The sequence below is a fragment of the Sturnira hondurensis genome, unplaced genomic scaffold (assembly GCF_014824575.4).
Source record: "Sturnira hondurensis isolate 20B ecotype Veracruz unplaced genomic scaffold, ASM1482457v3 Scaffold0019835, whole genome shotgun sequence".
NCBI classification, from domain to species: Eukaryota; Metazoa; Chordata; class Mammalia; order Chiroptera; family Phyllostomidae; genus Sturnira; species Sturnira hondurensis.
In genome coordinates, this window is record NW_028092466.1 from 183,139 (window position 1) to 198,942 (window position 15,804).

General features: G+C 43.3%; 1 protein-coding gene, 1 long non-coding RNA gene and 1 pseudogene across 4 annotated transcripts in view; 1 reads left to right on the forward strand and 2 right to left on the reverse strand.

Annotated features, from left to right (window-relative positions):
• Positions 1-15,804, reverse strand: part of ARHGAP44 (Rho GTPase activating protein 44) — a 173,552-nt gene that overhangs the window by 64,490 nt on the left and 93,258 nt on the right. For all 3 annotated transcript variants that reach the window (XM_037028337.1, XM_037028336.1, XM_037028339.1), the window contains exon 4: positions 2,285-2,361. In XM_037028337.1, the coding sequence (XP_036884232.1) occupies positions 2,285-2,361 (77 nt within the window). The remainder of the gene's footprint in view (positions 1-2,284; positions 2,362-15,804) is intronic.
• Positions 1,691-1,786, reverse strand: LOC118974760 (uncharacterized; annotated as a pseudogene).
• Positions 8,087-13,829, forward strand: LOC118974731 (uncharacterized). Its single transcript, XR_005063950.1, has 5 exons — positions 8,087-8,212; positions 9,070-9,200; positions 11,934-12,062; positions 12,154-12,278; positions 13,745-13,829. It is a non-coding gene; the product is annotated as an uncharacterized LOC118974731 (long non-coding RNA).

The following is a 15,804-nucleotide window of genomic DNA, read 5'->3' on the forward strand; positions in this document are numbered from 1 at the left end:
ATGTAATCTTTATCTACTTTTCAAACAATATAGAACATGAAACACTAATTCCCTTTCCAATGTTTCATGCTTTTATTTTCTAGTATTTTAGTATCACTTTGCTTTAAACTCCCACCAAATTTATCATTATATTGCTATTGTGAATCTAATGCTTATTTATATTTATTTACATTGATGGGTAGAATAATATGCCACCCCAGAACATGCCACAATGGCATAAGGATTATTTTGAGCTGAAAGCAACTGAGAAGCAGATATAATATAAGCTCTCTGTGCTGTCTCTTCTCCACTTGCCTAAAACCAGAACATAAATTTGTAAAACTGTGCTTCTTCCCCTTTCTACCAGGAAGGACAAAATTAATCTAGAGATAACTCTAGACTCTTATCAGCCTAGAGAAGGCACCAAATAAACCAACAGACTTTATTCATGATTTTTCATTTTCTATTAGTTTCCCTGTGTTTGCCTTCCCATAGTTCGTTGCACTAGAAACCCAGATGTCTCTTCCTGTGTCTTGCCACTTCTCTAAAAATTACTGCTTTTTATTAATAAGCTATATAAGTCAAAGTTCTAGCCACCCCTCTGAGTTACTAATGACTGAGTTCTCCTATGCACACATACTGCACATGGAAATAATTTGCATGCTTTTCTTCTGTTAACTTTTCCTTTGCCAATTTGATTTGCAGAGCCACAAAAAGGAACCTAAAATGAGTAGTGAGAAAAAAAGAATTTTTTTCATTTCCACACCACACTATTTTTTAAAAATGCTACCTTGTTATTTGCATTTCATTCTTCTAGACATAATCTATTTCACATAAACCTAAATAGTTTTTTCAGTGAGGCTATACAAGTAGTAAATTCTCTAAATTTTTGCCTGAAAATATCATTATTATCCCTTTACTCTTTAATAATAATTTAGTTTATCATAGAATCCTGTATTCTTATATTTTTGCTCAACACTTGAAGATTTTCCTCCATTATTTCCTGGCATTTATTTGGCTAATGAATAAATAGTATGTTATTGCTCTAGTGGCTCTTTTATACATAATTAGCTTTTTATCTGCTTACATTTTTTTCTTTTTGGTAAATAATTCCCAGTTTTACTACAGTGCATCCAAGAGTAGTAGATTTCCTTGTGTTGATCTTAATGAGGGCTTTTTGTGTTTCTTAAATTTAAAGACTATGTCTTTCTTCAAATCTAAAAGCTACAAAAGAAAAATTCAACCATAAACTTTCCTTCTCTGTATTATCTTCTTCAGGTACTACTAGACATAGTTTCGTAGTCTACCAACCATGCCTCTCCATTTGACAATGCATGCATCCTCATCTCTTGTACTTCATTCTGCTCTTTCAGATTTGTTTTAAAGTTCACCAATTCTCTATTTCAGTGCAATTTTCAGTTTATCTCAATTAAGCTTTTAAATTATAGTAAGCATAATTTGAATTTTAAGAATTTTTTTCTGTTTTTTTCCTTGATTCTGCCTAATCTTTCTTTTTTATATTGTTTTGTTCTTTTGTCAAGGATTATTTTGTCCTCACTTAAATTTTATATTGAGGCACAACTGACATACAGCATTGTATTACTTTCAGGTATACAGCACAATGATTCAGAGTTTGACATACTGCAAAGTGATCACCACAATAGACTAGTTAACATTTGTCACCATACATAGCTACAAATTTGTTTTTCTTAAAAATATGGAATGCTTTACAAATTCATCCTTGCACAGTGGCTGTGCCAATCTTCTCTATCATTCCAATGTTACACTATGTGCTGCCAAAGAAAACAACATCTCTAACTTTTAAATTTCATTTTAAACACAATTATTTTACATTTTCTTTCATACTGTTGTATTATTTTTAGTTCTCAGGATACTGATTCTCTTATTCATTATATGTGATGATTCTCTCTCATTTCAATTTTATTTTTAGTTTGTTTTTACTATTAGTTCAAAACCAACAAGGGTTGTTCTTCTGGGAATCCTGTAAGTTCTGACATCTGATATCAGAAAGATTCATATTTGCTTTTACTGGGGCCTGGGGATTTCAATTGTCTTTAAACAATTTTATGTTAATTTCTCCCCTTGGGAACTGCCTCACTACACAGACACCAAACATGACTTCAGGGCCTAGGGATTTGGGTTTCTCACTGGCAATCTTTCCTTCCCCCATAAAGTCATGGCCAGGCTAAAAGAGCCCACAGTGCTTCACCAAGCAGTTCTGGTTCCCTTTTTATGGGTGGGGACTTACCCAGATTTGCCAAACTCATACACGGTGTCACCTTACCCAAGAAGTGTGTCATCTCCCAGGATAGCTGACCCCTCCATCAAACACTGAGCCAGTGTTGTTAAAGGCAATTTTTTCTGAAAAGGAAAAAAAGGTTGTAACGAAAACTATTCTCAGTAGACACCTGCTTACTCTGAAACAGCAGAATGTCAATACTCTGCTAGATACTATGTCAGCTAATAAACAAAAGGACTTTAAAATATGTTTAAAACCTAAACATTTATAGGATTTAACAATGGGTTATATTCAAAGATGTTAAAGTTCAGAAAATTAGAACTGAATTAAATCACCAATTTAGAAAATAAGCCTAAAGTTTACATGCTGCATTTTAACATCAAGTGGGACAGGAGCAACAAAAGAAAATTCAAAATTATATTAACAAAGGTTTAAGCAATGATTTAATTTCCAAAAACCAATTTCTTACCGGAAAAGTATATTAGCCCCATTTCATAAACAAGGTGGATTATGGTCAAGACAGAGAGAAAAAAGTATCCCATTAAATTACAATACAAATAATGTAAGCTTCAAGATAAAGACATACTCCAAATAAGATACAGAATAGCCAATAAGCACATGAAAAGATTCTTTTTTATTTAATTCTTGTTCAAGTACAGTTTTCTGTCTTATATTCCCAGCCCTGCCCCACCCCAGTGCTCCCCACCTCCCTCCCATTTCCACCCCCAACCTTAGTTATTGTCCATGTATCCTTTATACTTATTCATGTGAATCCTTCCCCTTTTCCCCTGTGATTCTCTTCACTCTCCCCTCTGCTCCCTGTCAGCTCGTTCTGTATTTCAGTGTCTTTGGTCATATTTTGCTTGCTTGTTTGTTTTGTTGTTTAGATTCCTGTTAACCGTGATATCATATGGTATTTGTCTTTCACTGCCTGGCTTATTTCGCTCAGCATAATGCTTTCCAGTTCCATCCATGATGTTGCAAAGGGTAGGAGCTCCTTCTTCCTTTCTGCAGCATAGAATTCCATTGTGTAAATGTACCATCGTTTTTTGATCCAGTCATTTACCAATGGGCATCTAGGTTGCTTCCAACTCTTGGCTATCGTGAATTGTGCTGCTATGAACAGCGGGGTGCATAGGTTCTTTTGGTTTGGTGTTTCAGGGTTCTTAGGATATACTCCTAACAGTGGAATTGCTGGGCCAAAAGGCACGTTCATTTTTAGTTTCCTTAGAAAATTCCATACTGTTTTCCAAAGTAGTTGTACCAGTCTGCAATCCCACCAACAGTAAACTACGGTCCCCTTTTCTCCACAACTTCTCCAGCACTTGTTGTTTGTTGCTTTGTTTATGATGGCCATTCTGACTAGTGTGAAGTGGTACCTCATTGTGGTTTTAATTTGCATCTCTCTGATAGCTAGCGATATTGAGCATCTACATGAAAAGATTCTATAATTATTATTATAATTATATATATAATTCTTACTTGAGAACATGCTTATCGATTTTAGAAAGAGGGGATGACAGGGACACAGAGAGAGAAACATCAATGTGTGAGAAAAACACTGACTGGTCGTCCCTCATATGTGCCCTAATTGGGGACCAAACACACAAGCATGTGTCCTGATGGAGAATTAAACCTACGACCTTTCGGTTTATGAGACAATGCTCCAACCAAGCCACACTGGCCAGGGCAATAGTATACGCATTTAAAAATAAGGAAGTATTGGGAGGCATGCGGAGACACTGGAACCTTCACACATTGCTGGTGGAAATGCACAAACGTGCAGCATGGCGGGAAATGTGCAGTCTGGCAGTATTTCAATAAGGTAAACTGTTGTCATATGGCTCAGCAATTCCACCCTTGGATAGAGACTCAAAATAACTGAAAACAAATGATCAGACAAAAACACGTACATGAATGTGAATAGCAGCACTATTCACAAAATGAAAAGGTGGAAACATCTCGACTAACACAAGTGAATAGATAAAGAAATGTGGTCTATCCACATAATGGAATATTAGTCATCAAAAGGAATGGGGTCTCAACATATACTACATGGATGAACTTTGAAAACATCACACTAAGTGAAGTAAGCCAGACACAAATGGGCACATACTGTACGATTCAATTTATGTAAAATGTCCAGAATAAACAAAAGCATAGAGACAGAAAGTAGATTAGTGATTGCCAGGGGCTGGGGAAAGGGGACACAGGAAATGATTGCTTGGTGAGCATGGAGTCTCCTTCTGGGGTGATGAGAATGTACTGGAATTAGATGATGGTGGTAGTTGCACAAAATTGCGAATGTACTAAATGTCACTGAATTATACACTATAAAATAGATAAAGTGGTAACTATTACTTTCTGTGGGGAGAGAGGGAGGGCTGAAAGGAAGACGCATGTTGCTGCAGCAGCTGAGCATGGCCCACTCCCTGCCTCCTACCTATCAACAGGCCTGTCTCCTTACTGTGCCTTGCCGTCCGTACCTCCAGAAAGCAGGGTGAGGACCGCTGGCCCGTGCTCAGGCCCTCCAGCACGCACACTGCACAGACAGCCCCTCAGGTTGTGGAAAGTGAGGTGGAAAGTGAGGCAGCAATCCCCAGCCTGGGGCCCCCTACGCTGTTATACAGAGAGCTGAGGCTATAACTCATTTGCTAATCAGTATGTGCACAGTGCCCACCCAGGTGCTACGCCAGCAGTGAGTAAGCTTAGACAGCGAACTTATATTCCAGTGCAGGGAGATAAACAATAAATATGAAACTCGGAAGTAGATCATTTCAAGCAGCTAGAAGTGCTCTAGACAAGGCCGACCCAGAGAATAGGTGGGGTGGGCAGTTGTAGGCATGGAGCTGTGAGGAGGGAAGGCCTCTCAGAAGGGGGCGGCACTTAAGATGGTCTAATGTCAGAGCATGAGTTGGCCACACCTCAGGAATATTTTGAAAAGTTCATTCTGGGTAGAGGACATGGGAAGTGCCAAGGCCATGAGGAAGGAGAGGGCATGGCCAGCTCAGGGTCCCCAGGTAGGCCAGTGAGCTGGAGCACAGGGAGGGACAGGTGGGGTTTCAGGAGAACAGGGCAGTGGTGAGGGTGCGTGGGGCCTCATCAACTGGGGCAGGTGCTGGGGTTTCACTTGAAGGGCATCTGGGGACAACCTGAAGGCTTGTTTAAGAGTGCGATGGGAGGACTTCCGCCAAGATGGAGGCATAGGTGGAAACACTGTGCCTTCTCCCACAACCAAGTTTGAATACAACAAAGGTTTAGTAAACAAAGACACAGCCAAAGAACAGAAAACTGAACTATACGGAAGTCTGACAACGACGAACCATTCAACCAGGACCGGTAAGAGGGGCGGAGCCAGCGGCGGAGCCAGCGGCGGAGCAGGGTCGGGCAGGAAGGATCCCCCAACCCAGGTGACCCAGGTGACCCAGGTGACCCAGGCAACCCAGGCAACCCAGGCGTGCAGGCAGCCGGGGTAGCATTGAGGGTGAGGGTGAGGGTGATGAGGGTGATGAGGGTGACCCAGTGAGGGTGTGGGGCAGGCTGAGCGCAGCTGCACATTCGCGCGTGCGCGCAGATAAACCCAACAAAGGAGTGAGGAGTGAGACGGACCACCACGCAGCCCCGGAGGCAGCGGGAGGAGGTAGAGGGGACTGCCATTGATTTCCTTTGACCCTGCCCCCACATACAGTGTCACAACCCAGCCACTGAGTTGCCCCGCCCTGGTGAACACCTAGGGCTCCGCTCCTCATACGTAACAGGCACAAAACAGTCCAAAATATGGCTCAAGAAGAACTCAAAGCCCCAGAGCCGATAACTCTAAGTGACCAAAAAATAGTGAACCTCTCAGATGCATAGTTCAAAACACTGGTCATCAGGATGCTCACAGAACTGGTTGATTATAGTCACAAATTAGAGGAACATATGAAGGCTAAACTAATTGAAATGAAGGGAGATGCACAGGAAACCAATAGTGATGGAAAGGAAACTGGGACTCAAATCAATGGAATGGACCAGAAGGAAGAACAAAACATCCCACCAGAAAGGAATGAAGAAATGAGAATTCAAAAAAATGAGGAGAGGCTTAGGAACCTCCAGGACATCTTTAAACGTTCCAACATCCGGATTATAGGGGTACCAGAAGGGGGAAAGAAACAGCCACGAGTGGAAAACTTATTTGAACAAATAATAAAGGAGAACTTCCCCAGTCTGGCAAAGGAAATAGACTTCCAGGAAATCCAGGAAGCTCAGAGAGTCCCAAACAAGTTGGACCCAAGAAGGAACACACCAAGGCACATCATAATTACATTAGCCAAGATTAAAATGAAGAAGAGAATCCTAGAAGCAGCAAGAGATAAGGGGACAGTCACCTACAAAGGAGTTCCCATCAGACTGTCAGCTGATTTCTCAAAAGAGACCTTACAGGTAAGAAGGGGCTGAAAAGAAGTATTCCAAGTCATGAAATCCAAAGACCTACATCCAAACTTTATCCAGCAAAGTTTTCATTTAGAATGGAAGGACAGATAAAGTGCTTATCAGATTAGATCAAATTCAAGGAGTTCATCATCACCAAGCCCTTATTATACGAAATGTTAAAGGGACTTAAATAAGAAAAAGATGAAAAATATGAACAGTGAAAGGACAGCAAACACACAGTTATCAACAACCACACCTAAAACAAAAGCAAACCAAGAGGACAGCTAGATCAGGAGTGGAACCATATGAACAACACATGGAGGGTTAGCAATGGGAGTGGGAGGAGGAGAAGCGGGGAGAAAGTACAGAAAATAGCATAGACAGTAGGTAGAAAATAGATAGGGGAGAGGGCAAGAATAGTAAGGGAAATATAGAATCTAATGAACTTGAGACATGTGATCATTCCACATAAACCATGTGGAATGGTGGGGGAGGGGGTGTGCAGGGTGGAGGAGAATGAAGGGTGGGGAATAGAACAACAACTGTAATGGTATAATCAATAAAATATATTTTAAAAAAAGAGTGCGATGGGATTAAAGTAAATCCAATCCTGAGACAGATGAATGACCTAAGAGAAGAGTCAACTTGGAGCTAGATTTTTAAGGCTCTATCCACTAGAACTTAAGAATCTGGTTTTCACATCCCCAGGAGACCTGCACCCTCTACAGTATCTCCAGGGAAGAACTTGGGAGGTAAGTCAACCCCCAAGAGTGACATGAAAGTTCATGTGGTTCCTGAGGTAATTCCAGGTGGAGAGAGCCCAGGATACCTATGTGGATAAGGCCTTCGATGGGTCTAAAATAGACCCTCTCCCCTGCCCTTGGACAAGTCCATGCTACTGAAGGCAGATGCCTGTTATTCAAGGGACGAACTTACTACTCCATCATTTCAAATAAAATGGGACATTCGTCTTGATAAAAACTAGACCAGGCAACTCAGCATTAATACATCTGAATTCAAACACTACTTTCTGATTCTCCTACAAAGATATTAGGTACAAGTTTCCAAAGACTCGACTAAAGGCACATGACACAGTATCTTAGGAGAGCATCTATCCCTACTTTACCTATTAAAAAAGTTATTTCAGGGTGACTGTGTCCCCCCAGAGACATCTGGCAATGCCTGGAGGCATTTTTTGGTTGTTGCACTGTGGTGACCACTACTGGCATCTGGTACATAGAGGTCAGGGATGCTGCTAAACATCCCATGACACACAGACAGTCCCCCAGGATAATGAATTACCCAGCCTGACACTTAATGAGTGCGAAGGCTGAGAAACCTAGCAGAAGGAAAGGACTTCAACCTGCAAGTTCCAAAAATATCCTAATAACCAGCCAGTGAAAACACTCCTCTCCCAATGTCAGAAAGCAGAACCATAGGACTGCTTAGCTCACATAAAATGGCCATTCTGGTTTTCCCAAGCGTCCAGAGTCCTGTGGCCCAGCTTTAGGGCAGAACTGAAGCTTTCCTGAGTCCCTCAGAATTTGACAAGGAAGCCAGGTAAGAGAGGCTCTTGCCTGTAACAAACAAAAGGAAACTTCTAATAGCCTGGGAGCTGACAGCTTTTGGAGAAATATATCTACTAGTTGGTAAGTGCAATTTTTCCAAATATGGAAAAGGATGAATCTGATTATTCCTGTCAGCAAGTCAAGTGAAACTGTGCCCGCTGGTGCCTAAAGAGGTGAAGATCAAGACCAACAGAACAAGAACTGCCCTGGAGGACCATGGGGCTGGTCAGAGGCCTGGAGAGAGGATAAGGAGGGGACAACCAAGTGCCTGTCCTCCCAAATTAACACTGAGAAACTTGCTTGCAGGTGGATGGTCCTCTTCCTGAGCCGGGGAGACAAGATTCTTTTCTAGTCATTTCTAGTCACTTACCACCCTCACTAATGATTCTGAGATCCTCTCAGGTGACAAAGAGGTGGCAGTAAGTGACAAAGTACCTCAAAATGAGAAAATTACTTCTGCTTCAGTTCCCTTTTAATTTTTAACATTTGAACAAAGGGAATAAGTTTTTCTTGTTTGTTATCATATCTAGCCTATCAAATATCTATTTGCATCAAATGAATTAATTTTTCAACAGAAAATATATTCATATGGTACAAAACTCAAATGGTGCTAGCAGGCTGACAACAGAAAGCCACCGTCCTGTCCTTAATTCTTGGCCACCTAGTTCCCCCCACTGGAGAAGATGTGTGCGTGTCTGTTTCCAGTGGATACATTTTCCCCACAAACAACCCACAAGGTAAATCACTCTATGCCTTGCATTCCTTTTCACATAGAGATATCTTTGCAGGTTATTTCCTATCGTGACATACAGAGCTTCCTTGTTCTTTTTTGCTTAAATGACTTCATAGTTCCATTGAAGATGACAAAGTGTGTTGAAGTCCTCTACTGGCAGTGTGACTATCACAAACCAGGGCCTGTGCTTGTGACACGGTGACTCTCAGAAGGAAGAATTTACTCTGCGAGAGACATTACGAAGAGTGTGGGTGCTAAGAATTCAAGGACGGGGGCTGGGGGTTTGTTGGATAAAACCCCAGTGGAAATTACTTAAGAGTTTTTATTTGTATAGATGCTTTAAGAATAAAAAATTAGAAGAAATCCACCAAAAGAGGAAGGAAGAAATGGATAAATGAGGCAATCTGCAATCTGCAAAAGGCAATAGAACAATTTAAACTGTAACCCACACCACACTACAAATTATTTCTATTTCTAAAGAAATTAGCCCTGGCTGGTGTAGCTCAGTGGATTGAGTACAGGTCTGTGAACCATACGATCGTGGTTCAATTCCCAGTCAGGGCACATGCCTGGGTTGCAGGCCAGTTCCCAGCAGGGGACTCATGAGAGGCAACCATACATTGATGTTTCTCTCCTTCCCTTCCCCTCTAAAAATAAATAAAATCTTAAAAAAAAAAGAAATTAACCTGAGACAAAGAAAAACTGGAGGGCTCAGTAGGTGCAGGGCACTGTGCTGAACCTAATGACTGCCTACAGCCGAGGCATTATTCCCTCTCCCCACGCCCCTCTCCCCACGCTGGGCTCACCCCTGCGCACTGCACACAGGAGGACACCGGGTTGCACTCACAGACACAGAGAGCAAACTGATGGGTGCCAGCAGGGCAGTTAAGGGACTGGATAAAAAGGGAGAAGGGAGTGAGAAGTACAAATAGGTAGTTACAAAACAGTCACGGAGATGTAAGCACGAGGAATATAGTCAATAATACTATAATAACTACATACAATGCCAGGCGGGTACTAGAATCTTACTGGGGGGATCACTGAACTAATACAAAATATTGAATATCTACTATAATTGGAAAATAAATAAATAAAATATGAAAAAGTGGATATTACGTCTTAGAAGGATTACACTGCCCACAGATCTAGCAACGTTGCTGACGTCTGTTTCCTGCCACTGACAAGGGTCCAGGTTGAGGGTCACCAGATACACAGGTGACAATGGTGCCCAGGTGAAAAGGCCTCACATAGCAAACGTCATCCTGACTCCTGGCCAGTGATTTTTCAGGTCAAAGAGAGGCTATTAAAACAAAATTTTCCCTGATTCTAAGGGAAGTTCCCCATAAGAATGAGGGGAAGGAAAGAGAGACATTCTAGGGTTTGGAAATGGTCGGTCTGACACTTCCGAGACGACTGTCCCTCTGCAGACTTATCCCCAGTGTAAGCAACAGAGTTTACAGGACAACTCAGATAAAAAGCAAATTCTAACACCTGTTCTGTTCTCCAGATTCACACATGAAAACAAACCACTCCACACCCTGCATCTCTGAACACTGCTCTTCTCTAACTCCAAGCCCAACCAATTCTCCTGCGGTTCACACCTCAAGAGACACAGCCCAAACTTGCTGCTTGGTGCTCAGTAGTTCTCAGTGGTCGTTCTGGCCTAATAACAGTGAAGCCACAGCAACAGCAGCGGGTTATATTTCTTTAATACTTATTCACGTTATGCATTGTGCTAGGCATTTACGTGCATTACCTCACTGAACTCTCAAACAGCCTACTGGGTAGGAATTCATTACTGTTGTTACCATTTTCCAAATGAAGGAATCAAAGCATAAAGAGGTAACTGGCTCCTCTAAGGTTGGGTATAATTAGGAAACAGTAGAACTGAGTTTCAACCCAGGATAGTCAGGTCCTAGGACTTACATTCAGAACCATCATGCTAATTCTACAGAGAAGTATAGAACAGGAAGGATCCAAACGGCTTCCTGATGTGTTAGGCAGGTTTCATGCCTAAAATACTCATGGGCCATCTATTTGTGACACAATCTATTTTTAGCATTGCGTAACTTGTGGCAGGGTTTGTTCTAGGCATTCAGGACATGGTCATGATGGAGAGACAAGATCCCTGCTCCCCCAGAAGTCACGCATCGGTGCTGGGGAGCAGACACATAGGAGATGAATGCTCAGGGTGACTTCAGACACTGATACGTGCTATGAAGAAAATAAAGCAGGGTGCTCTGACTAGGGGAGGGAGGGAGCAAACACCTTGGATGGCAGGGCAAAGCCACATCAAGAACATGACCTCTGAGCTGAGACTCGAACAATGAGTTGCTGGCCTAAAAGGCTGGGCAGGAATATTCCATATGGAGGGTAGAACAAGTGCAAAGGTCCCAGGGACATGAACTAAGCATGTTCAGTGACAGTGCAGTGCAACTAAAGAATGATGACTGAGAGAGAGGGGAGCAAGGACTGAACCCCAAGATGCAGGTGAAGACATTTCATTAGGGTCCCAGGGCCAAGGTAATGAGTCTGGATTTGTTATACGAGGGGAATCCTTTGGTGGGGTTCAAGCAGGAGAGTGGCATTATCAGGTTCCCATCTTAAACACTCACTCAGGTTGTAGAGAATGGGTTCTGAGGGGGTGGGCTCGGGTGGGAAGCTAGTATCTGCTAGGAACTGTGTTCAGGCAGGTGATAGCTGCAAGGACTGGCGTGGTAAACGTTGGAGCACATGGACATGCTATGGAGAAGGAGCCAGCAGGACTTGGTGAAAGACTAGGGGCATGGAGAGGGAAGAAGGAATGAGGGACAACGATATCTGAGATTTAGATTTGAGCAGGCAGGTGGATTTCCAGTACCATTCTTGACTTCTGATTTTCTTGGCTGGATACTCCTTCTGTGACAGCTTAAAATGCTGCAGTTCCTAAGGTTCTTGATTTAAGGACCATTTGTCTTCTCACCCTGTATTTTCTCCCCAGGTGATCTCACCAACTCCCATGGACTCAGCAGTCACTCAAGCCACACCCTGAAATGGCTCTCCATTCCTCACACCACACGTCCATTCAGTTGCCAAGTCCTCCATACTCCGCATCCCATACCCACCGCAGGTGCTAATTCCCTCCCTCCTTGCTGTCCCACTGCCCCCACTGTGTCTCCCCTAACTACTCGCATATCTAACTGTCCTTACTTCCGCCACAGCCTTTGCCCCATTGATCCATTCTGCACACAATCACCAACACATCTGATCATGCTATTCCTCATTCAAACCCTGGCTTCTCCCTGCTCTGACGGATGAAGTCCAAATCCTCACCAGGGCCTGCACAGTGAGATTGGGTCCCTGCAGTCCCATCTCTGCCCCTTTCCTCATCCCTCTCTCTAGTCACTCTGGCCACCGTCCCATTTCTCAGAAATGCCAAGCTCCTTTGTGCCTGAGAAACCCCCACTTGTCATCCCCTGACCCAAGCATGTTTACGCCTTTGGTGCTGCTGTCTTTTGCTTGTCACTAAAGGCCACTTCCTCATGATTTGCATAACTAATAACCTCTCTGGTGTGTGATGCTGCTTCCTTCTAGACACTGAGGTTACAGAAGGCAGGGGTCCTGCCAAGTGTGCTCAGAACTTGGCATATGTTCTACCTTGCATGCCAGACTTGGTACTTGCTAAGTTATTTGTTGAGTAAGGTGGAGAAATACTTACTCATCTAATAGTGTATTTGTTGAATGTGACTTCCCTTTGAGATATGCAAGGATGGAGAACAATAAAAAAATGTATTACACCAAGTGTCTTTAAAAATCTATGAATCAACCAGCTATTAGCCTGGAAAAAGAAGGCAAGTTGCAGAGTTAATTCATATCCTTTCTATTCCCCACCCCACATAAGGAATCCGGTTTAACTCAGTACCCACCAGCTAATACTGCTCTGGTCACTAAGCTAGTGGCAACAAAACCCCACTTCTTCGCTCACCCCCATGTGGTAGCCAGCCCCGGCTTTCGACATTAAATTTGTAAAGGTGTATAATGAAAGTTTTAGTACTGGAAACTAACTAAACTGCTGGAGAGATAATGAGCTTGTTAAAACAGAAATGGTGAAAAGCAACAACTAACATGTGCTCAGATAAAATGCAGAATACTGCCTCCACCCCATTCGAGTTCCTTCCAGCCCAGGGAGTCTCTGACCCGCTCACTTCAGCCTCCCCGCATCCTCTGAGAATGGCCGCCTCCTGACCCTCTCCAACGCCCCACTGCCCTGGCCGGTGTTTGTTCACTTGTTCCACCACCGCCACCACTTTTCCTGTTCTCTCTCTCTGTTTTGTTCTTTTTTCACTTGAATTTTATTTATTTTTATTACATTTATTGGGGTGACACTGTTTAACATCATGCAGGTTTCAAGTGTACATTTCTAATACATGATCTGTATATTGCATTGTGTTTCCACCACCCGAAGTCCAATCGTCTTCCATCACCATAGACTTGGCCCACTTCAGCCTTTACTACCCAGGAACCCCTCACCTCTGGCAACCACGGTGCTGTTGTCTGTGTCTGTGAGTTAGTTTCCCCTTTTTATCCCTTTTCCTTTTCACCCATTCCTTAGATCTGGGCCCACCTCCTTACCAAATAGTCACAGACACTTAGGCATATATTCAGTATCTTAGGCAATTAATAACAGCCATGTTCTCATACATCTCTCAAAGTGTTAATGTAAAAAAACTGAAAAATTTAGCCTTGGAAATTTTTTCCTTGCTAATCTGTGATTGTTAAATATTTTAATTAGCTCTTTGATTTTCTTTTCAGCCAGATCATTTATTCAATCAGAGGTGGATAAAAAAAAGACTGACCTGCTCAAGAAATCACTGATAAAATGAAGCATTTGAAATCTGTGAGGTGAAACCACTGGTCTGTACGTGCCTGATGAGCACCTACTTCCACCACAGACTTCTTCCAGGTCAGCTAGATAGGTGCCTAGTTTCTGTGTTACTCTCTGTCCGAGGGTGTAGCCTTCAGGGCCTGGCCAGGCACAGGCCTGTCTTCCCTGCTCACAGAAGCCCACCTGTGTGTGTCCCAGTAGGTGAATCACGGACAGTCATTATAAACCCATTTCTCTCTGATGCATACTCACCTCTCGGCTTCCCTTGCAGCTGGGTAGGGAGACATAGAAGAAAATGTCCTGGGCAAGATTTTTTCTCCCTGATGAAGAATTCTCTAACCACCCTCACACTTCCTGCGTTTGATGTGGTTATGTGTGGACTCAATGCCTGGAGCTGTAGCAGCTACATTGTGACTGTAAGGGCAAGCCCAAGCATTGTAGGAATTCTGAGCCAAAGCTGACAGACAAACCTGGGACCGGCTACTTCAGAAACATAGGAAAGATGTTATGTGCCTTTCTGCTGAAATTACCATTAGTGTATTTAATTAACTATATTTTTTATTTTTTACATTCTGAGGTTTTGACATCAGGCCTTGCTAGCCTAGGAGGACTGCCCCTCCCAGGGTTAGCCATTCCTAGAGATAGTTACTGACTCTCCCTTGAATGTGCCTTTCAAATGCAAATCAACCAGTCCTTGGCCCACACCCCAACCACGTCCTTTAGGAGCTCTCACACTCCAAGCCACCCTCCACCTGTCCTATTTACCCCAGGTTCCCGACAACAAGGACACCCCTGTGTCCCACAGCCTGCTGAAGTTATTCAATCTAGCCCACCCTATGCCTGTTCACCCTACCTCACTGGTTTCTTCCTCTGGAAACTGCAATAAAGGCTATTGCCATGTTTCCCTCCCTCTGCCTCCTGACTGTCCGGGGTGCTTCTCTGGGTGGCCCTAAGTGGCATGGTGTGCCCCTCCTCTGGGGAAATGTAAGTAGCAAATCACCCTTTCAGAGCTGATCATCCCCTGACCTGCCGGCCTCCCCTCTCCCCTGTAGCTCAGGTAGCCAAATGCCTCCTGACTCAGGTAACTTGCAAGACCCTCACTCCAGTGAAGTCTCTGCAAATGTAGGCAACTGTACCTTATCCCAGAAATGTAACGCTAGTGGTCATCAACACCAAAGGCCAGCTTCAAGCCTCAGGAGGTAACATTCAGACACCACTCTTGGTACCAAGATGTACTGTACTGTGGACGGGTTACTTCAAACACAGTGCTTCATGGAACAAAAGAAAGGAGGTGGGTCACAGGCAGGCCTGGCTGCAGGCCGCCCCCCACAGGTGCCCCTGGAGTCTTACACCAGAGGGTTCTGTGACTGAAGGATTTCATGTCCAAGGCTATTTTGCAAACTCCCCCTTCAGACTGTCCAGGTTTCTTTACTGAAACTCCTGATAGATGCGAACTGTTCCCACAAACATCATTCAAAGCTGTGAACAGTTTATTTCTACCGCACATATGTGATTCTTGCTGGGAATGTTAGGAAAAATAAAAGCAGGCCGGGAAGAAAATGGAATGGCTGATAGGGCCTGTGGAGCAGGCCCTGGTACGGCAGCATGAGGCACAATGAAGTGTCAGGCAGGGCACCTTACATGACAGTCAACAGAAATGAGGCTACTAAAAGGTGTGTGTGCAGGGGGTGCCCTGGAGACCACCAGGAAACGAAAAGTCAACAGGAACTCTGGGTCAGAAAAAACTCGAACAGATACCAAACATACTGCTCATAAATGATTGCTTATGGGGAAGAAGAAAAAAAAACCCTAGATTGCATATTCCCTGTTGTAAAGCCAAGGGATAATCTAAGAATATCTGTTCATCTTTGGTGGGGGTTAGGGGGCTGAGGGACAAGAAGAAAATTGGCGACCACCAGTTTGTGCCAGGGACTACCCAATGGAATCACATTATGCAGCACCTGTTATTGCTAAAGTGGGCTAGATA